This window comes from Trichoplusia ni, chromosome 18, assembly GCF_003590095.1.
Source record: "Trichoplusia ni isolate ovarian cell line Hi5 chromosome 18, tn1, whole genome shotgun sequence".
NCBI lineage: Eukaryota > Metazoa > Arthropoda > Insecta > Lepidoptera > Noctuidae > Trichoplusia > Trichoplusia ni.
This window is the reverse complement of record NC_039495.1, coordinates 6,504,202-6,525,549: the sequence shown is the minus strand read 5'-3', so window position 1 is coordinate 6,525,549 and position 21,348 is coordinate 6,504,202. Positions and strand designations below refer to the sequence as shown.

At 34.9% G+C, this 21,348-nt stretch overlaps 4 protein-coding genes across 4 annotated transcripts; 2 read left to right on the top strand and 2 right to left on the bottom strand.

Moving 5' to 3' along the window:
• Nucleotides 1–118: 118 nt before the first annotated feature.
• LOC113502957 (probable 18S rRNA (guanine-N(7))-methyltransferase) lies at nucleotides 119–2,071 on the top strand. Its single transcript, XM_026884721.1, has 6 exons — nucleotides 119–281; nucleotides 363–400; nucleotides 504–682; nucleotides 948–1,141; nucleotides 1,415–1,604; nucleotides 1,807–2,071. Exons 1-6 carry the CDS (start codon nucleotides 243–245, stop codon nucleotides 1,995–1,997), a joined length of 831 nt encoding a protein of 276 aa, XP_026740522.1. The 5' UTR covers nucleotides 119–242; the 3' UTR covers nucleotides 1,998–2,071.
• Nucleotides 2,057–2,900, bottom strand: LOC113502959 (protein N-lysine methyltransferase FAM173B). The gene has a single exon (XM_026884724.1). The coding sequence runs from the start codon at nucleotides 2,667–2,669 to the stop codon at nucleotides 2,073–2,075; it is 597 nt and encodes a 198-aa protein (XP_026740525.1). The 5' UTR covers nucleotides 2,670–2,900; the 3' UTR covers nucleotides 2,057–2,072.
• A 97-nt stretch (nucleotides 2,901–2,997) lies between these two features.
• Nucleotides 2,998–9,300, top strand: LOC113502953 (ATP-dependent RNA helicase Ddx1). The gene is made up of 13 exons (XM_026884717.1): nucleotides 2,998–3,533; nucleotides 3,939–4,056; nucleotides 4,232–4,401; nucleotides 4,729–4,863; nucleotides 5,132–5,321; nucleotides 5,737–5,924; nucleotides 6,207–6,331; nucleotides 6,592–6,729; nucleotides 7,005–7,219; nucleotides 7,366–7,481; nucleotides 7,562–7,669; nucleotides 7,967–8,101; nucleotides 8,772–9,300. The coding sequence occupies exons 1-13, from the start codon at nucleotides 3,084–3,086 to the stop codon at nucleotides 8,871–8,873; spliced, it is 2,190 nt and encodes a 729-aa protein (XP_026740518.1). The 5' UTR covers nucleotides 2,998–3,083; the 3' UTR covers nucleotides 8,874–9,300.
• Nucleotides 9,301–9,303: 3 nt separating this feature from the next.
• LOC113502956 (histone-lysine N-methyltransferase PR-Set7) lies at nucleotides 9,304–21,055 on the bottom strand. The gene is made up of 6 exons (XM_026884720.1): nucleotides 20,716–21,055; nucleotides 19,375–19,477; nucleotides 18,759–19,182; nucleotides 16,071–16,261; nucleotides 15,364–15,576; nucleotides 9,304–13,827 (listed from the first exon to the last, which is right to left on the bottom strand). The coding sequence occupies exons 1-5, from the start codon at nucleotides 20,723–20,725 to the stop codon at nucleotides 15,369–15,371; spliced, it is 936 nt and encodes a 311-aa protein (XP_026740521.1). The 5' UTR covers nucleotides 20,726–21,055; the 3' UTR covers nucleotides 9,304–13,827; nucleotides 15,364–15,368.
• Nucleotides 21,056–21,348: the final 293 nt, after the last annotated feature.

The window sequence follows — 21,348 nt, the reverse complement described above, 5'->3', positions numbered from 1 at the left end:
TTGATCACAGATCTCTCAAAAATAATTTTATCAAACGAACTGATTGTATGAACGCGTTTTTATAAAGAGCCTGTGGCAAATGTTGTTATTGTTCCTAACCTAATCAACCTTCAGAAACAATCTGTCATATTATTATGGATGAGTGAGGTTAAGTCTCATGCCATAACCGAATTTGAATATTATTTATAACGAAAACCTTTATTTTCAACTTTGCTTAAAAGTTTAATTTATAAAAGAACAAAATGTCTAAACGGCCCGAACATCAAGCACCACCAGAAGTCGTAAGATATCCTTTAATTAAATAGTGTATGTGGTACATACTTAAAAATATTTGTTTAATGATATTTCTTACTCTATTTTAGTTTTACAACGAAGATGAAGCCAGGAAGTATACACAAAAGTAAGTTGCTTACGTTATAAACCCTAAACTAAGAAAAGTTTTTCCAGTTTATGCTGTTCTGTTTTTAACTCTAGACTTATAGGTAATGTTTTTATTTTTCTAGTTCGCGTATTATCGATATTCAAGCACAGATGACAGAGCGTTGTATAGAGCTACTACTGTTACCTGAAGATGTTCCATGCCTTCTTCTTGATATTGGCTGTGGTTCAGGACTGTCTGGCACAGTGCTAGAAGAAAATGGACACATGTGGATTGGAATGGATATATCGCCTGCTATGCTTGGTAAATTATTACCAGTAAACCGAAACTACCATAACTAGTGTTATAATACACTGTCTTTACATAATTGATTTAAAAGATATTTGTATCATTTAAAGTATGAAATCAGCTGGTTATGAACCCTTCAATGTCTTTGATATACTTTACTTTTGATTAAAAGTATATTAATTTTATAATTAAATACTCTCAGACTTTAAAAAGATCTTGTTTTGCTGGATGTTGCCTTTGGTGGCTGTACTAATACTTGTTAACATATTGTATGTTTCAGCTGTAGCCAAAGAAAGAGAGACTGAAGGTGATTTAGTTCTATCAGACATGGGTGAAGGAGTTCCATTCAGGGCCGGCTGTTTTGATGGTGCTGTCTCTGTGTCTGCCATCCAGTGGCTTTTCAATGCTGATAAAAAGTCACATCATCCTGTCAAGAGGTTGCATCAGTTCTTTAGCTCTCTATATGCTTCCCTGGTATGCTATATATTGTTTTTAATACCTTCTAATAGTAATAAAAAACATTCTTGTAAAAAATATTTGATTTTGATAGGCTGTATAATGTGTTTCTCAGGTCTGACAAAAAAAAAATAGCCAATGCTTTTGGAAAAAGGCTAGGCTGATGATGATGCTTTTGAAAATTGCTTTTTTATCATTTGGGACTAAGGTTTCAAGTGTTATCCTTTATCCTAATTGCAGCTGACTATTTTTCATGAATTTTATTATTCTGATTACATTTTTGTTTTTCAGTCAAGATCAGCAAGAGCAGTATTTCAGTTTTACCCTGAGAATGAGAGTCAGATGGACCTATTGACTTCCCAAGCTATGAAGGCTGGTTTCTATGGAGGTGTTGTTGTAGACTATCCCAATTCTGCTAAAGCCAAGAAGTTCTTCTTGGTACTGATGACTGGTGGATCTGGCCCATTACCTCAAGCCCTTGGTAATTTAATAATTGTTTTGCTACACATTTAGTCTAAGAACAATCTTGTTTTTCAGACCATTTGCTAATTGCAATTGCTATGAAAATAATTGAACATTATGCATAAAAAATGTGCAGCAACAAATTTAATCTGATTAAAGAAGTCTTCATACATTCATAAAAATACTAAAGAGGGTTAATAATGTGTCTAATCCATGTTCAGGTACTGATGAAACAGACAACAACCTGCAAGTAAAGTATGCCAGAAGAGAAGCAACAAGAAACATAAGAGGCAAGCCATTAAAGAACTCAAGAGCATGGATATTAGAGAAGAAAGAAAGAAGAAGAAAACAAGGCAAGGAAACCAAGGCTGACACAAAGTATACAGGCAGGAAAAGAAGTGGCCGCTTCTAGAAATAACAAATATGTACAGTCTATATTAATTTAATCACTACACTAGATCTAAAAATAAATAAGTTTTATAAACATTTATTTTTTAATTTCATATTTCCAAATAGTGTCCACACCACTGCCAACAGTTTCCACAGGTACCATGTTTGGTAGTGGGAACCTACAAGCTACCACCACAGTGTCGTTTTTGGATTCATTTAACACTTTCTTTTCAAAATCTTGCATCATCTCTTCAACACCAAATATCACTATATTGTTGTATGGCTTGAGGTCGAAAGTCCATAAATCTTTCCGGAAGAACCTGCTGCTTCTGTATTGAGGGTTCAACCATGCTGCTAGACGAGAATAATACACTAACCAGGGGTTGAGTTCTACTCCGTCTGCTTGGAAACCGAGCTTGGCAGCAGTAAATACAATTCTCCCGTCACCGGAGCCTACATCTAAGAGTTTACCGCTTCGACCAGCCAAAACCTTAGCAACTCTTTCAAGTTGTACGTTGGTAGCAGGGACGAAAGGTAAACAGACTTTTCTAAGCGCTGGAAGCACAGTAAATGGTATGCAGATAATACTAACTCCAACCGCAATTCCGCCGGTTGCATAAATCAATAATTTTCCAGTAGCCGATATCGCTGTCGATTGCTTTGGTTCTGAGCCCTGAAGTAATTCTAAATCCATTTTGTTTAACAAAGGTTTAAGATCATGGTAAAAAATATGTACCACTTTGAATTTGATGAGGTTATCTAACTGTCAGTATTAATTTTGACATGTTTTGAAGTTCGAAACTTCAAATTAATATTCATTCATAGGAATACAACAGATTCATTTTATCTAACCATATGCATGAAACCACGGACCTAGTTTAAGAGAAGAATAGTAGGCACTTTTATATTGCATCAATGAATACATTTATGCTAAAAATTTGATATTCAAGCATCGATTAGACTTTCTCGATGTCCAATTCTCCATGCTGTCCTGCCAAATGTGACGTGAAATGTCAAATAAATCGATGGTTGTCGACAGCAACACGGCTTTATTTTGGCCGGTCTAGTTCAGTTTTATTTATATTAAAATTAAAATATCGCTCTTAAAATGACTGCTTTCGAAGAGTTTGGTGTTCTTCCTGAGCTGGGGAAGGCTATCGATGAGATGGAGTGGACACTTCCAACAGATGTTCAGGCCGAAGCGATACCTCTGATCTTGGGTGGTGGAGACGTCCTTATGGCTGCTGAGACTGGCAGCGGAAAGACCGGAGCCTTCTGTCTGCCGATCTTGCAAATAGTTTGGGAGACTTTGAAAGATCTTCAGGAGGGGAAGACTAGTAAGGGTATAATAACGATATCTTCGGATTGTACGTTGTCGTTGTTCGATCGTACAGAAGCTTTAGCCGTAACGCCAGATGGCCTGCGATGCCAGTCGCGCGACCAGAAAGGCTGGCACGGCTGCAGGGCCACTAAGGGCGTACACACGAAAGGTGCTTATTATTACGAGGCCACTGTGACTGACGAGGGGCTGTGCCGTGTGGGCTGGTCCAGTCAGACTGTAAGTTGAATTTTCTCCAATAAACGGATTTTCTGTATGTATTTTGAAGTACTGAGAAGTATAAGTGGATGGTTGGATGTTGTGTAGGATGTATATGCATTACATGTCTTTTATCCACTTATATTTTTGATAACACATCTTTTTCTATATATTTTTAATCAAGTATCCAGTTTAAGTTTATTTCATATGTATGTATCATATGCCGTTATTTGTATTATCAATTGAGAATTCTTTCTATTGTTTTATTTATATTTTACAATTTATATACATGTCTATCTATACATTTTCATCAATATTGCATAATGTTTTAAAATAATGTCATTCAATATATGACAGGAAGTTTTGTAATATTTTAATCTATAAATGTTTGAATACCTCTCAGTGTATTTAATTTGATTTTTTCAGTCAAAACTTGATCTTGGTACTGACAAGGATGGATATGGGTTTGGAGGCACAGGCAAGAAGTCTAATGCCAAAAACTTTCATGACTATGGCAGTGCCTATGGAAAAAATGATGTAATAGGTATGATGCTAAATGTAATAATTATTTCATAGACCAATTTGAGAAATAACAAAAACAGGTTTTATAATGCACATTCTCTTTTTATTACATTGAATATATTGAATAATAAAAATAATTTGATAGAAATAATGTTCCTACTGTGATGCTATAGATAAATGATTTATTCTCTTTGTAGGTTGTATGTTAAATTTGGATACTCAAGAAATTATTTTTACCAAGAATGGTGAAAACCTGGGTGTTGCCTACAACATAAAGAATAACAGGTCTCCAACAGAAACCTACTTCCCAGCAGTTGTGCTTAAAAATGCTGAAATGAGCTTTAACTTTGGCAAGACCCCTTTTAAAGTAAGTACTATAGGTATCTGAATGTGTGAAGTTAACAATAATGAGGAATTGTAGTATTTATTTTTGGATAAATTGTAGAGAAATAGAGGTAATTAAACTTGGCCATGGGTCTTAAACTAAAAGGGTGAGGGGGCTGATCATATTTATGGTAACTGAAACTTGAATTATTAAAAAAACTTTTTCAAGGCAGCTGTACTCATATCACATGCATTTATTTTGATCATCCCCAAAATTTCAGTGATGTTCATGACACAATTTGGTAGGGTTGGTTGTGTCAATGTTACTTAATAAATAATATTTTATGAATTTATGTGCTTGTCTATTCAGTACCCACCTCCAGAGGGCTATGTAGCCATGGCTGATGCCCCCAAGGATTGTGTGAAGACAAATGTCGTGACACCTGATGGGGTTTCTGAGGCTGCCAAACCAGCGAATAAAGCACCACAATCTATTATTATTGAGGTAAGTGTTGATAAGATTATTGAATTTGATTTTTAAATATAATAAGAAGAAATGTCTGCCTAATATATGACAATCAGCTGATAAAACTTGTCCTAACATTTTTATGACTGAAGACAGGCAGTTTTTTGAGTTTTAAAAATAAATAGACCCTACCTTTGTTGAATAGATTATTGAGATCATTATAATTTGTTATGGGACAAACTGAAGCAGATATCTTTTTCATTTCACATTAAACCAACAAAAATATAATCAAACCATCTTTCATCAGCCCTCCAGAGAATTAGCAGAACAGACCTGTAATCAAATAACAAAATTGAAGAAGTATCTCGAGAACCCAAGCATTCGAGAGCTACTGGTCGTCGGCGGGATCAACGTTAAGGACCAGATTAGTGCTCTTAACTCTGGTGTCGACATTGTTGTTGGTACACCTGGAAGACTCGAAGATCTGATCCAAGGAGGTAATATACTCTTTTATTTATTAAAATGAAAGATAAATTATACATTTTTGTAAAATAAAGTATTCCATGAAGTACCACTAATAAGACAATCAATAAAATCCAATATTATAAAAGCCATACAGACCGCATACGACCGAGAGATTTATACCTATATACGCGATTTCCGTATTATGTCGAATTCTAAAGAAATATTTAAATATTGACGCGAAAGTGAACCATACAATATAAAAAAAACAACTTAATTTCTAGTCCTTTCGTTTTTTTTACCTAATGCGGTGTTAGTATGAGACTTATCATCAATTTGTAACTAAGCAGACTTTCCGGCTAATATTAAAAAAATAAAGTACTTTTGTTGTAGGTATATAATGATATATTTCCTCTTTCTTTGGATCCATATAAAGCAATCTTTTCATAGGCTATCTCGCTCTCACCCACTGTCGGTTCTTCGTGTTGGACGAAGCAGACGGCTTACTGAAGGCCGGCTACGGTCCGCTGATCGACCGCCTGCATCGGCAGATACCAAAGATCACGTCAGATGGACGACGCCTGCAAATGGTGGTCTGTTCTGCTACGTTACACGCGATGGAAGTTAAGAAGATGGCGGTAAGTTTGTTTGTACCACTGACCTTTCAGATGTATGTTATCTGGTGGTTTTCGGTCACTGCTGACCGACGTAAAGATTGATTTAGACGAGGCGAGAAGTAACTTGCTTGTTGCGTTACATTGCTGCCGATTATGTGTCGCTTCACGTACCAGAGTTTCGTAGTACCGCAATTTTTTGCAACGTGGACTATATGTCTCACTTCTTCATTTCTGACAACTTAAGTTGCATTTGCTTCTAGACTTTTGACAACATTACACATATTTTGGTTTCTATTCCAACAGGAGAAGTTAATGCATTTCCCGACGTGGGTAGACCTTAAGGGCGAAGATTCCGTGCCGGACACGGTACATCACGTCGTCGTTAATGTGAACCCACAAACTGATCGCTCATGGGAGACACTGCACAAGTGAGTATCAAGTTCATCAAAACTTGAAGCACGATTTTTCTTAGACCAAATGAGAGGAAATTGTTTTCCTAGCTGACCATATGTTACCTATGTGGGTAAGAACATTATTAATCACAAAAAACAAACAGAGCTATGTTAAATCCAATGATGCTCAAACTTCCGAACTAAAAGATACATAATGGCATCAAGTTTTATAGCAAAATAAATATTTTGTTGGAATGCGTGAAAATAAACAATTTTCAATGTTTATTATTCAACAGGCATATCCAAACGGATGGAGTTCACTCTAAAGACAACATCCGCAGCGGGAACACGACGCCAGAAACTTTGTCGGAAGCTGTCAAGATACTTAAGGGCGAGTATTGCGTGCGAGCCATCAAGGAACACAAAATGGACAGGTTCGATCATCTATCGTCTAGGTTTAGTGTCATAGGGCTCAAGCAATATTCTTTATACTGCTATCAGGATCGAAAAAATAAATATTGACATAAATTAATCTTTCAAAATTTGATTTTTAACCAGCAATTTCTTTAACGACCGGATTCCTAATGATGAACTTTCATGAACTTTAAATTCCTCTCAAAAATTTGCCAAAGTATTACCAAAATCATTAAAACAAAATATATGTAAAATCCTGTAAGTAGTCATTTTCTTAATCGTATATTACACACAGGGCCATAATCTTCTGCCGCACAAAGTTGGACTGCGATAACTTGGAGCGCTACTTAAAGTCGTACGGCAACGAGTACTCGTGCGTTTGCCTGCACAGCGACCGAAAACCCGCCGAACGTAAAGGCAACTTAGAGAAGTTCAAAGATAATCAGGTCAAGTTCCTTATTTGTACTGACGTCGCAGCCAGAGGCATTGATATATCCGGACTGCCATTTAGTAAGTATATTTTGTACTATATCTATACCATAATCTTTACCATTCAAACTTATACTCCTTGAACACAACCCATTTCCTATCTTAAGGCATAATACAAATAAAGTCGATTTTCGTAATGATTATAATTGGGTGTCTATTTTTGTCAGCGATCAATGTGACTTTGCCGGATGAGAAGTCTAACTACGTTCACCGTATCGGTCGTGTCGGTCGCGCTGATCGTATGGGTCTAGCTATCAGCTTGGTGTCAACAGTTCCTGAGAAGGTAAATGACATTAAGTAGCTCTTTAAAATGTTGTGGATAGACATCTATTGGTAATTACTTATGAGAATATTTATGATTAGGTATGGTATCACGGTGAGTGGTGCTCTTCTCGCGGACGCAACTGCTGGAATACGACCTTGATCGATGACCGTCCTAAAGGTTGCTGCACCTGGTACAACGAGCCTCAGGTAAACTAGACTATTCAAATTTCAAATTATTTTTGTACTAAAAATCAATCTTGTATCAGTGTGTGTACAGTACAAGTTACATATTTTTTAAAAGTCGACTAGAAGTCAAACCGAATCAATTATAGAGGGATTAAACGATTTATTTATTTGTAAGTAAGGGATCTTATATGATATAGAGAAATTTTCAACAATATTACGATGTGTCATACAGGGTCATCGGCAAAATCGTCCTTTATTTATAGTACAGTTGATCTACATAACTTTATGATAACTAGTTTCGTTTGCCTCTGCTTACAGTACCTGGCAGACATTGAGGACCACTTGAACATCACGATCCAGCAAGTGGAAGCAGACATCAAGGTACCCTGCAACGAGTTCGACGGGAAGGTCGTGTACGGACAGAAGAGGACTCAAGTCGGGACTGGATACCAGGTATAAAACCTACCCGCATGATCATTTTAAAGCCATATTCAAGAATTAAGCTGCGTTTTCCACCAAAGATGAGCGATGGAAATGACCTTTAGAAAAACCTATTTAGAAAGTGGACGTTTTGAGAGTTGGCATTGTGGGAAATGGATTTTTTGGGAATTATAGATTTATCGTCGTTATGGGAATAGGACAAATTAGGAAATAGACATTTAGGGAATTACCATATTAAGAAGTGGATGTTTTGGGAGAGTGAACGTTTCGGCAAGTTGTCCTTATGAACCTAAAGGGGAAATGAGTCATGCGCGGAGACCGCTGAGCCGTTGCCACCAAGTAGGCCGTTTTCCAGGCACTTTCAAATCGTTAAGGTGATGACTCTAGTTGCGTAGTATTCACTTGACACGAAGACAATTTAACACGTAAGAAAGACATTTGCCTTAGTGTCGGTCCTGCACACGACTGTTACAATTTGCACTGTTGAACCATTTATTTTTATGACAACAAGAATTAATATTTTAGTATGTTTTGATTGCTTATTTTGCACAAAAATACGAGGCAAATCAAATCATGTTTTAAAGTTTAATTTGCTGTCATTAATTGCTGTCTTTAAATAAAATCACCTGCTCCTTTTAAGCTGCTGGGCAAATCTCAAATCACCTGTTGTTTATAATTTCAGGATCACGTGAGTCAGATGGCGCCAGTAGTAAAATCGCTACAGGAGTTGGAGTCGCAGGCGCAACTCTACTATCTCAAAATGCATCATAATGTAGCTGCTTAATATTTTACCATACATGAATATTTATTATAATGAATTATATTTATTACTTTGATGAATGTTGAGGAGTTTCAAGGTCTGCTAATAGCCATTGCGCTAAGTGCAGAAGGGAAATGACAAAATTTGTGTGACTATATTTACCAATTATTATTATCAATGCGAATCCTTAGGATTTCCACATGTGTTATCACTTGAATGCCTATTATAACTCCGTTTCATAATTCAAGACTACGCTACTAGGAGAGTTTTAAGAAAAACGTCGTGTCACACAAGTTTCCCTAGCCCATGAATATACTGCGCTTTTAAAATGACTGATATTACATAACGTAAGTTTATTGCCATTTTTTAAGAGAATTACTATGCGGTAATATTGTGTAATAAAAAATAAGCTAATACATGTTTGTTTCAGTGTAATAAATAATAAAAACAATAATTTAAGTTCATTTTCTATATTTCACCCAATTCTCAATCACTACTGATTATTATTAGGGCAGTGTGTGGCGGCCCGCAATAAATTATTAAGTCTCATAACACCGCTACTTAGGAAAATAGCCGATAACAATACTGTTATAATAATCATAGTTTCAATCCATCTCAATTATCATCTTCATATTTCACAAAGAATATAAAATGTGTTCTATAAAAACTGTTCCGGAAAAGAAACATCAGATTTATAAAAATATATTATTTGTATTCTAAAACTTCATACGGTCACTATAGCATATAATCTTCATTGTGTAATATGAAGGGAATAAATTTAACTTGAAATTTTAACTGTCTTTCCACTGTACAACTGCTACGTAGCTATTTAAAAGATTAAATTTAAAATATCTTACGAAAATAGACTTTGCATCGTTTGATATAAAACACATTTTCGCAAGATCACATCTATATACTCAACTAGTCAGCAGTTACAGAAGCAGTGGACAATAACTTTAATGATTTACAATTATTTTAATTATAAATAATCGCTTATCAACTTATATATCATATTAAATTATTCTTCAACATTATAAGCAATAAACAAACCAACTCATAGGCATTGCTGTAAGTTATAGTAGATACTTTTATACAGTCTTCGAACCTAGCAACGTTTAGGTGTTTTTGATTCTGAACATCTTTGGTAAATTCACAGTCATATGAACTATGATTTAGTTAGAAATCTTAGTAGGTGTGGAATATCACGGACCTTAGCTGTGAGACTACAATAATGAATTCTCATCTCTGATGTGTTTATGAGTTACCTTCAGAGCAGTGAACGTTACAGTACTCACAGTTGAAGCGGTTATTGCTTCGCATAGGCCAAGTCCAGAATCAATTGTCAATCCTTATGCTTTCTGATCAATGTAGGAATAAAATTATCTACTAGTACATTTGCAGTGAAAAACACTAATACAACAACAGCTAGATACAAAGAAAATATAATAAAATAATATCATACTAATTCCGCTGAAATCGAGTTTAATCGACAGATTCTTAGGCGCTGATGATTTTAAGAACTAACGAGTGCTTTATGAGTACCGTTAGCATACCAACATTATTTTCAGTAAAACTATTAATCAATTACGAGACAATTAAAAAATCTGTAGAGCAAACTGATTGTATTATTCGCGGGACAATTCATCATGATAAAACAAAATGCATTCGAATACAAATATATTAATCTATTTAATTTAACGATTTAGTTAACCTAGTATTTGTGAAGAAGTTCGGGTAAGGAAGGTATGTTACTAACAAATTTTATTGCTGGTCTCACTAATTTGAACCCTAAATCGACAGGAATAAAGAATAAGCTTGAGTAGCGACGTAGTTTACTATGAAGATAAGGTAGGTTAGGAAATCACACGTTTATGAAGTTAGAGAGTAGGAACTACAAAGCAATAGAAATGTTACAGCGATATGTAATGTTGCTGGATCCTCTGTTAAGGCTTCAGATGGCACCACTATCCCCACTTATGTACACTATATATTATTTAGAATATTATTGCAACAAGCGATATATTAATTTATATGGAATTTGTTAATTAGACACGATAACTATGCAAGAGTTTAATTATATAAATAGATCCAGCCACATCACCCTATGTTAAGTAGAAAAAATGAAGTGCACGTTTGGTACAATCACATTATTCTTAATAGGTTCGCCAGCCGTTAACATTAATTTGCTACTAATTAGTTTTGATGATAATAAATAACATAATAAGTATAATAGTTTTATAACTAGAAAGTACCGAACGAAGCAGATTACCGAAGACACAGACCGGCTAACCTCATCAACTATATTATCATTAACAATTATAATTTAATAATAATTACTCTTTTGGTGACCACTGATACCCACCAGCCGCATAACCTACATTATACTAAGATACATATAAAAATTTCTTACGTTATACAAAATTTCCTTCCTACTTTGACATGTATCAAAAATGCTGTCTCGATATATCTGGAGTCGATAAGGCGCTTGAACAGAGGTTGGGGTGTGCACGTCAGCAAGAGAACATCTCGCATCTCTTTCTCGTATATTTCGTTCCGAGAAGAGAATCTCTATCACAAATATGCTTATAATAACTAACACGAGTCTCGCGAGTAAACATTACGTAAAGAAACTGCAAGGCTTCGTATTGCTCCAACTTTTATTCAACATACCACAGGAAGTATTATGAAGCGTTTAAAGCCATCGTTTCATTTCTGATGTGAACCGTGATGGAATATAAGCGTTATATTACTTCCTGTTCTTCAACTCGTATTCATTTACTTGGACTTTCCACCTTTTAGCTTTGACACGTTTACGCAACTTCTATGGAAGCCGACGAGTCTAATATAAATAAGCGTATCGCCCGATGTCATTGCCCTGCACACGCAACTTAAACTCATCTCACAGATAATATATTATTTTGGTGTATTCTATGATTACTTACTAGTAAGAACCGATTCGGATCTGTTTCAAAAATCTAATATTAAAAATAATTGTTCTCTATTAGGGTTGGAGTGTTCGTTTCAATCACGTACATTAGTAGCGTACGTAACGGCGCCTAAAATACTATATTATATTAAAGTATGTTATTGCTATTATGGTGTTCTGTTAATGTAACAATGGATGGATACTATTTTTTCTCTCACTTCGGTGGGCAATCATAGCTTCGCTTTTCGAATGAATAATACGGCACTTTATTCAAAATATTCTATTTGAAGTTCAAAAGAATTGCATAAATAAAACAAAAATGAATTACAGACAATTTAGGACTCAAAATAAAATAAAAACATACCACACAATGAGCAACCATTACAACCTCACTCTCCTGAAAATGTTTACTTAAAATTAAAATAATCTAATAATATAAATACGAAAACTATTCGAGTTTGTGTCGTGACCGAGTTTGTATCGTGGCTGGTAGCAAGTCTTTGATATAGAAACAGTCTATACAACCATCGTCATATTATGTCTTGGTCATATTTGTACCTCTTAGGCATCATTTCCTAAAGTAATTTGGATAATCTTAGACGTGGCTTGTGGGAGACCGACAGTAGGAACCGACGGATCCAATTTTAATTCCTTACAAAGTAATTACGTAGACTTTGTCAGGATAGGGCAATACAGGGTGTTCCTGTGTTGCCAGTTTTAATGTTTCATTCCGAGTTTTAAGGTAGTCGCTCCTCTTAAAGCCGACATCGTCGTATAGTAACATGCGTCACGTGCAAGCCTTGTCGATCGTTGCCTCCATCACCTTGCACACACACCTGAGGCAGTGCGGCAACATTATCCTACTAATTGAAACTATCTACTTGATATCTTACAATGGACCTAAAGTATACCAAAATAGCTCATATAAAACTGGAACGATTTGGTTTAACAATATTCCCTGCTTTAAGATATCTAGTTGAGAGTATCACAATTAACAATACCCAGTGGACGTAAGGAGTATTCCAATTATACTTATACCTACATTATTTAGACCTCTACATTGTTTAGTTTTCTTTATTAACCAATCCAAACCCTTACAACCACTGGGTAACATTCATAAATTCCATATATTGGTCTAAACATCGAAATCACAATACATTTTTATTCGGGCAACCGAGCAAATATTCGCAAATAATCATAACACATAATTATAAGGTTTAACCCACAAATGAAATAATATCCAGTAATTATTTTTTCAACGTCAACCGCGCGTCAGTGGTAATAACGAACTACGAAAACGAACCTTAACTGCTTGAAATAAAGGCTAAAATGTTGTTACCTCTGTCCTGCGGTTGACCGTACCTGAGATATATTATCTCTTTCCAAACAAACATGAAATACTGTTACAAACTGCAATACTATTATACTGCATAGGAAACATTCGTATATCATTTTTAAACGTCTCTTGGTAAAAGAAGTCCGCCAAAACAGCTTTTAATTTGCTGTAAAGTATTATTTGCAACAAATGTTCGATCATACTAAAATTATAAACCTATCAACTTCTATTTTAATACATGATTAGTGTGTTTTTCAGTCCTTTTCTATATCTTAATCGACTATACCTCGTTCCACATAACTTTGAACGGAATAAACTTTATACTTTTATACCAAAAACTATCCTCGAATCAAAACAATGTCTTGTACAGTCAAATGCACCATACAAATAATTTGAAACGAAAGATTATATTTCATCAAATACTTGTATGAAATGGCTGTCTTTTTCGCTAGCTTCATTCAGCTCTTGAATTCACTGTTTTGGCGTCATCTTTAACATTTTTGTCTTTCTTAACTTAGTCACAAACCTCGAGGGTTTAAGGCAGTTTATTATAAACCAACAACTCCGCAACATCCGAGAGTGTAGGCAACTTGTCTCACTAAACACATCATGTCCAATTTCGAACATAAAACTTTTATAACAAACAAACTTCATAGTAACTAAGACTAAATTAATAAATATTCTTACAAGTCCAATGAGATTTTTGGGGACCATACCTGGAAAGAAACGAGTTTATTAGTATACCGAGTTAATTTAACTTTGTTTATAAAGCCTCGTATCTTTTAGACAACATTTAGAGCGTAGCTCGTGAAACAAAAGACCCAAATGATAGAACATGACGCGTGTCAAATGTTGCCTATGTGGATACGGGTTTTAAGACTTTCATGAGATGAATTCATAATTCTTTGTATTCCAAACTAGTCGGCAAAGAGATAAAAATCATAAATACTTTTTTTTAAGGATGTCTGAAACGGTATGCGTCATTTCGAAGAACTCCGTGACCTTTTTGGAATATAAAAGATTTCTAATCATAACACCCATTTAATTAGCGTACCTTGTTCCGTTTTTTCATAACGTCATGGCTTCGGTCGCCTCAAAGACATGTGGTAACAAACACACACATATATCAGTTGTTATCTTTTTTAAGGTATTTTTATTGTTAGTTGTCACTTATTTCATAGTTCTCTTCATATATTAGATTGTATATGCGGGTGTAACACAGCACAATGGATAAGTACGGGTTATTTTTTTATTCTAATAGTCTTACTCGAATAAATTGAATGTATCCTAGAAATATGGGAAATATCCCTCTTTATAGTGAAGCCATAATATCTTTAACCCTAGTACAAAACCTACACTATTTGAAATGTCCATATTATTCGACTAGCTTTCACTTGTTACTTCTTTCAGTTTCGTTGTGACACCGCCTTATATCCCTGTGAAGCGATTATCAAAAACCTCTGCTTAGAAAATAAATGCGATGAAAAAGATTACATAAGATTACGCTAATTACTCTTATTGGTCCCTTTTTTAGGCGAAGGTCTCTCCTCATTACACTTTAGGTCAAATATGACATTTAAACAAACTTATGCTAAACTGATTCTGAAGTAATGTTGTCTCTTCGTCTACTAGTCTCAAAAGTAAGGTACTAATTACATCCCTGTGTGAGTGTAGTCTACAAGACGGTTCCGTAGATAGTTTTTTCCTAACTGCCCCCGAAACAATGCTCCCAATATGCATCAAGTCGTAGAAAATCATAAGAATCTAAAAACCAGTAAATGTCTGTCTCCTTTTCTTCTCCCAAATCACCAAATTACATGGGTGTTTATAAAATGTATCAGTACTAAAAAGACATGTTGTAATTTCATTATTATGTTTGTAAATAATATTCTAAGTTAAGCAAGAATACATCTACCAACACTTATATTTGAGTTGTTACAGGCAACGAAACATCACCGGAAACTGTTTTATTCATAAGGAGCGCAAAATTCACAAGCGCGGTCACTATAAGAGCCTAACAGAAATCGTTGTAAAGGACAGTAGATAAATGTAAGCAATGTAGGAAAACTCACTTCATTTATTTATTTTCTTTAGATGTTTATATCCTTATAGCAAAAAATATCGTGTGGAGGTATCGCATAATCATTTGTTTGGTTTTGGATACCAAGTTATTGATGAATCTGTCTTCATGTACTCTAGCTATAACTATGAGGAGATTTCTGAAGACTAAGGACTTAATAAAAACCGCTCACCCAGGTCAAAGCGCAAGCCAAGGATGGTGCTGCAGCGACTCCTTAGAGCGGTCGCCGTAGTCGTAGGTGAGCTCGTCGCCGGGAGCGATGTCGTGCGCCGCCAGCAGCACGAGCCGCGGCCCGTCCACCCACAGCGCCTTCGTCAGCAGGTTGCCGTTGCGGGAGTGGTTCACCAGACGCCCCAGGCGACCTGACTCCGCTGTGGCGTCGATACTGGAATACAAAGTATTTGTGTGATGTTTGTTACAATTTAATCGGTCTAGGACGATAGGTTAACTCTAAGTATGAACAGCAATGATATAATGTAATTCAAAATGCTACCAACTATGCTATGCTATCCAACTACCAAAATTGTTACAATTATTTATAATATCGATGTTTAGCAGGTTTTCAGTAGAATTCTGGTATTTAAGCAACTGTGATTCTCGGCTATCGTATTCAGGACCCTTTCACACTTAAAAGCGTTCAAGCGTATTTTACTGATTGTAAATAATGCATACTGTAGTTATTTAGTTTTACCAACAGCTTCTGTGTACAGTTATGCTTATGTATATTAATAATAATATCTAAGACTTACACAGTCGACAATGACTGTAAAAAAAATCTTCTTCTAATTTCTTTTAAACACGTGAATCTCTACAGTATCTCATCAACAGACCGCTGACAACATATCCAAACAACAAAAAGACGTTTCTATCGTTACTCACCAATACTGTTGATCACCGTGCCTGAAGTAGTACATATAACACCCGGCCTCCGGGTCCTGTGCGTATCTGACTTCGCGCTCCCTCGCCTCCGCCACGCCGACCAGTTCCCCGGCGTACTCCACCACGAACTGTCCGCGCCCAAACGGGCGGGTTGCTATCACACCGCGACCCTTGCCATCGAAATATGCAACCTGTAAACAAGAATTTGCTTTTAACATCAGAGTTCATTGATCTTTTATTGTACAAAACGGTTATCGTTATATGATTGCAATTAAAGAAACCAAACAATGATTGTACCGATTGCTACTTGCAAACAGGATGACAAAACAATGAGCTTAAACTTGAATGAAACAGGAAGGATATTCGATATTTAAAAAGGCAAAACTCATTTAAATCTTCAACTTGTGTTACGTTTCTGCTGTAAACATGCGATTCTAATTCAATTGTTATTGGAAAAAGTGCCTCTTATAATAATATGCATTCATTTAAAATGACGCCTTCCAAGTAGAATAGTGCTAAAGCATTTGTTATGTCATAGTCTATTACAGACTGAGATGCAGTTCAAGGTCGTTTTACGTAAGTCTATGACAAAAATCTGATGCATCTGAAGTCACTAAGACTCAATGAGACTCGATGCGGCAAAAATAGAAAGACGCTGTACATTTTATGTCGCAAGAATTGAATCAGCATTCAGAACGATGAACGTTAAATGGTAATAACAATAAGAAAACCTGCCCACCCCTTAGAAGTTACAAGCGTGACTGTAACATTGTTTTTTCTTACACAAGTCTGGTTCGAGGGGCCACCAGTCAACCAGAAACGAGCACCTAGAGAATGACCGTTTATATTGAAATTCTGTGTTAAAGGTCACAGAACTGCATCAGAATTCTAACCTTTAGCCTTATTTCTTCTATAAGTGCGGTTTTTCATGAAAGCAACTATAAAACTTGCAATTATGTAATTCCTAAAAGTCCTAAATCGTGTATCCAATAACTTCTAATCAGTATTATTAAAGCGAATGTGAAATTCTTTGTTACGATCTTAGGGAAAATACTGATTTAAATGAAAGGTATAAAGTTCGCTGGATTTCCAGGAAAGGATAAACGCTATATTTTCCTGCGATTACATACGGTTGAAGCCACGGAAAAAACCTAGTAAGCAATAAAAACGGAAATGTTCTAGTCTGGCGAGAATCGTCCTCATCAAGATAAAAATAAGAGAAAATGTGACAATTCACAATATCTCTCCAGTTTATATCAGACTGCAACTAGGTCTGTGTAGGATGAGCTAATTTATTCATCACAGAAATAGCACATACCAAGATAAATCCATTAAATTGGGTCAACATGATAACGTAAATTATAAAATGTAAAGAATGCTGTTAGAATATTGTTAACGCTAATCTTTGAACAATAACTCATTATTCAGCAATCAGTAGACAGTTTGTAGCGGCCTTGTGTGTCACTTAGGTACTAGGCGGTACCACTGATAGTGCTATCAGTAACCTGCGCTTGCCCGGGAAATCTGTGTACGTAATCGTTTTGTTTCCGCTATTAATTAGCGATGACACGGATGTATACGTATCGTCATACATATGACTTGTCGCTATGTGATGTAAAGACTGCTATTACGATGTTTACACTACTAGAGACTTGTCATTTTAAATTTACCTTTATCCTTTATTATATTTAAGGCATATTATAAATAGACTACAGTTTTCGGGTGATTAACATATACGAAAGTTTTCGCTTCACATGGAAGGTTTTATTATAAATCGATAACATGTTGAATCTTTCAAAATAACTGTACCAATTATAATATAATAATACTTGCTAATTAATTTGCCCTACTTTTTATGTATAAAGACTTCATTTAAGCTCGATGTAAATGTTCAACTGTCTCATTATAAGTTTAATTGATCAATTTAATCGAATAATTGAAGTGGTAATTATCAAAAAAACACACATCACTGTTGTTTGCTAATATGGATAATTGACACTGACGATAGTCGAAACACAGCGATTTGTTCCTATAATTGCGACAAATAAACACAAAATTGTGTTGATAATTATGTTTGCATGAAATTGTAGACCATTTTATAGTTCCTGGTATTAATACCAAATAGCCCATGAATAATAAACACTACCATGAGCTACAGTTGACTTCTTGTTAGTCGTGAATATTAAATACGAGTAACTTTGCCTGCCTTTTGTTAGTATGGTCGATTTTATATTTATCTAGTGAACTTACAGTATGAATCTTTTAATTTATAATTGTACGGGTAGTCTCCGACTTCTAGTCGTAGCATCGTAATGTGTGACGACCCGTTTGCGTATTATGGTATTTTATTTTATGTTAAAATAAATACCTAAAAACAACAGCGTATGGTACTGGACTATCTATCTATTGACTTATATACGGAAAACTTACGTTTCTGCTATAGTAATTTAGTATTGATTTCGGTATATTGCGTCGACGCCAAAGGATGGTCGACATAATGACGAATATTCTAATAATAGTAATTTATATAGATCTCGATAATACGTATAACTAGAATCGACGTCACTATGCATTCATCTGAATGCATGACGAACGGAAGCACGAGTGTTATGACACTCCTGACTAATTTACATTTTATTGAGATCAGTTTATCACCGGGTGTACGGAATAAGGATGTAGGAAACTTACTTGCAGTCCATCCTCCCTTTGTTCTCTCACAGCTCGCTCTAGGTCCCTCATTTTCTCTGCCATAACACATTTGGAAGTCTTCCGAACGCTGCGTCTCACAGGGAAGTATTCCGTGAGCTTGTGGTTCGAGTTTCCATTTACAACTTTGTCTATTTTGTTGATAGTCTTTTCGATAGGAGGCGGCGACGGCGGAGGTTCTACTTTAGGACTTTTGAGTTCCTCTTTGAAGTATTCTGTGAGTTTATGGCTCTCGGCAGCGCGGGCCGCGGCGCGCGCCGCTCTGGACCTCAACGTGTGTCCGTTAGTCATATTTGTGTTACCGTTGCTAGTTTTCAGTGGCTTAGATTTAAGTTCTATCTTCTTCAATGGGGGCTCAGCATTCAGGTCCGCATTCTCAGTCTTTGGCTGTGTAGCTGCTATGATTCTGCAACCGTAAATATTGGTGATAATGGGGCCTTATTGGTTAAAATTACTCCACAACCAACTTACTTCCCATAAGATATATGTTTTAGTGTAAATTGAATATGAATAGGTATAGAATAGAATATGTACTATAAATTAACATGTATGGTGTATTAATATGTAAATATTCATATATAGATGTTGCCTCAGTTACCTGCGCTTTCTATAGTTACGCGTAGGTCTGACAGGCTTCTCCTCACAGAGCTCTATGCGGTGGGGGGTCTTCACACCCTCCTGAGCTGCCATCAAGCTACTGGCTGGAAACCATACCATAAGCTTAGCATATAAACATTACTCAAAAGAATTGTAATGAATGATTTGAAAATGAAAAATTAATTAGGTATTTACAAAATTAACAAAAGACTTTCTTGTACATATTTATAATGTTTTACAGTTTCTTAAAATAATTACATTAAGAGTGATAAGAATGACATTTGTAGATAAATAAGAGACAGAAATAAATAAATAATATTCTACATTATCACAATCATTTTGCATGTGGACTTATTCTAAATGATAGGTTAATTAATATTAAATTTAATTTCAGATAATTAATAATAATTAAAAATATTTATTTTTCATAAATATAAATACTATAAATAGTAAAAAACTATACATATTAAAATTTTAATTAATAAAGAAAAAAATTGCCTACTTGATATGTTTATTTTTTAATATCTTTATTAAAAATTCTAAGTACTAATATCCTGTTCATCTAAACAAATACAAACAATTAATTTATAATAATCAATTTAGATAATAATTATTTTTATACCTTACAACATTTTAACACTATACAAAAAGATAGATGAAACCACTTTTTTTGTTGACTGACAAAATTAACGTCTTGGGTTATTTTTTTTGCATAATTTGCATATTATTTAATGTAATATTTTTTGGCAGTGTTCTACAAAAATAAATATAAATAATTAAAAAATAAGTTAGTTAAGCTAGAAGATAAAAAAATTATACCCTTTTTTTTACAGGTTGTGGTTAGCACTTTCTATGATTGAATTACAAATAGTTTGATAATGGCTGACTGCATGTGACCTATATTGATTTTTTTACGAAATAATTAGAGTTATTTAAAGAATTATAGATATTTTATAAAAAATAATAAAAAAATATTAAAAATTAAAAATTTAATAAATGGCTTTTATTTTAAAAAATGTGTAAGCAGCTGGGCAGCAATGTTATAGGTTATGTTCCTGTAGAAATTATTATAGGTATGGCATCTTTAGAAATATTTCAAAGGTGACCATCCAGAACATGCCATTAGTGCCTTTGGTTGTAAAATACTTTTTCAAGTTATTTTAAATAAAAATACTAATAGGACTAAATGAAAAAAATAATACTTTGTCATGAATGCAACGTGTTACGAGTAAAAAACTTAGATTAGCAGAAGAGGGTATATACCGCGAACAAAGGACACCTCAAACATAACATGAGCATCATGACAATTTAATGTATAGTTATGTAAATAAAAAATACTAACCTCTAACCATTTCCGCTCGCACTTGATAATCACTGTTAGAAAACCCCAAAACACCATCGAAGATTTGGACAAACCAGACACAAACAAACCAGACTGGCTCGTGTTACCAATATTTTGTAACAGACCTTGTCATATTAGGATCGTAGTAAATTATCATGTGATTTGCCCATTCGAAGTCACGTATATTTCATCTTATAACTCTATTTCACGCCGCCTTAACTATAAATCTACGATATTACACACTAGCACATGTATTTCAGTAAAAAATACAAAAATCATTCAATTTCGTCAAAAATGTCAAGACTGACTCTAGGATTTCTGTAGAAAATGGACGCTTGTTTTTCCTAAGTTGCCTACTTCTGATTGGCCATAGGAATTTAATTTAACCAATGAGTTTAAAAAGATTACAGCATAGACAATAAAACCAAGCGTTTGAAAGGAATTGGTCTATGGTGATTTCGGCGCGTTCTATTTTATAAAACATGAATGACTACGTTTAAAATTAAAGTCAAATTGTAAGAAAAAAGAATATTCACGTTCCAAACTTTATTCTCCAGACAGTGGCGGCACAAAACTATTCAGAAATAATTTTTCGTATTCTCCACGTGTAGCCACGTCATGAAGCGTCTATAT

Excerpts from the sequence above, each read along its gene's own strand:
- LOC113502957 (XM_026884721.1), top strand. The coding sequence starts at position 243 with ATGTCTAAACGGCCCGAACATCAAGCACCACCAGAAGTC. Across the intron at positions 282-362 it reads ATCAAGCACCACCAGAAGTC|TTTTACAACGAAGATGAAGC; the intron begins GTAAGATATCCT and ends ACTCTATTTTAG. Across the intron at positions 401-503 it reads GCCAGGAAGTATACACAAAA|TTCGCGTATTATCGATATTC; the intron begins GTAAGTTGCTTA and ends TTATTTTTCTAG.
- LOC113502959 (XM_026884724.1), bottom strand. The coding sequence starts at position 2,669 with ATGGATTTAGAATTACTTCAGGGCTCAGAACCAAAGCAATCGACAGCG.
- LOC113502953 (XM_026884717.1), top strand. The coding sequence starts at position 3,084 with ATGACTGCTTTCGAAGAGTTTGGTGTTCTTCCTGAGCTGGGGAAGGCT. Across the intron at positions 5,925-6,206 it reads TGGAAGTTAAGAAGATGGCG|GAGAAGTTAATGCATTTCCC; the intron begins GTAAGTTTGTTT and ends CTATTCCAACAG. Across the intron at positions 6,730-7,004 it reads AAGGAACACAAAATGGACAG|GGCCATAATCTTCTGCCGCA; the intron begins GTTCGATCATCT and ends TATTACACACAG.
- LOC113502956 (XM_026884720.1), bottom strand. Across the intron at positions 16,262-18,758 it reads AAAGGGAGGATGGACTGCAA|GTTGCATATTTCGATGGCAA; the intron begins GTAAGTTTCCTA and ends TCTTGTTTACAG. Across the intron at positions 15,577-16,070 it reads CACGGTGATCAACAGTATTG|TATCGACGCCACAGCGGAGT; the intron begins GTGAGTAACGAT and ends TTTGTATTCCAG.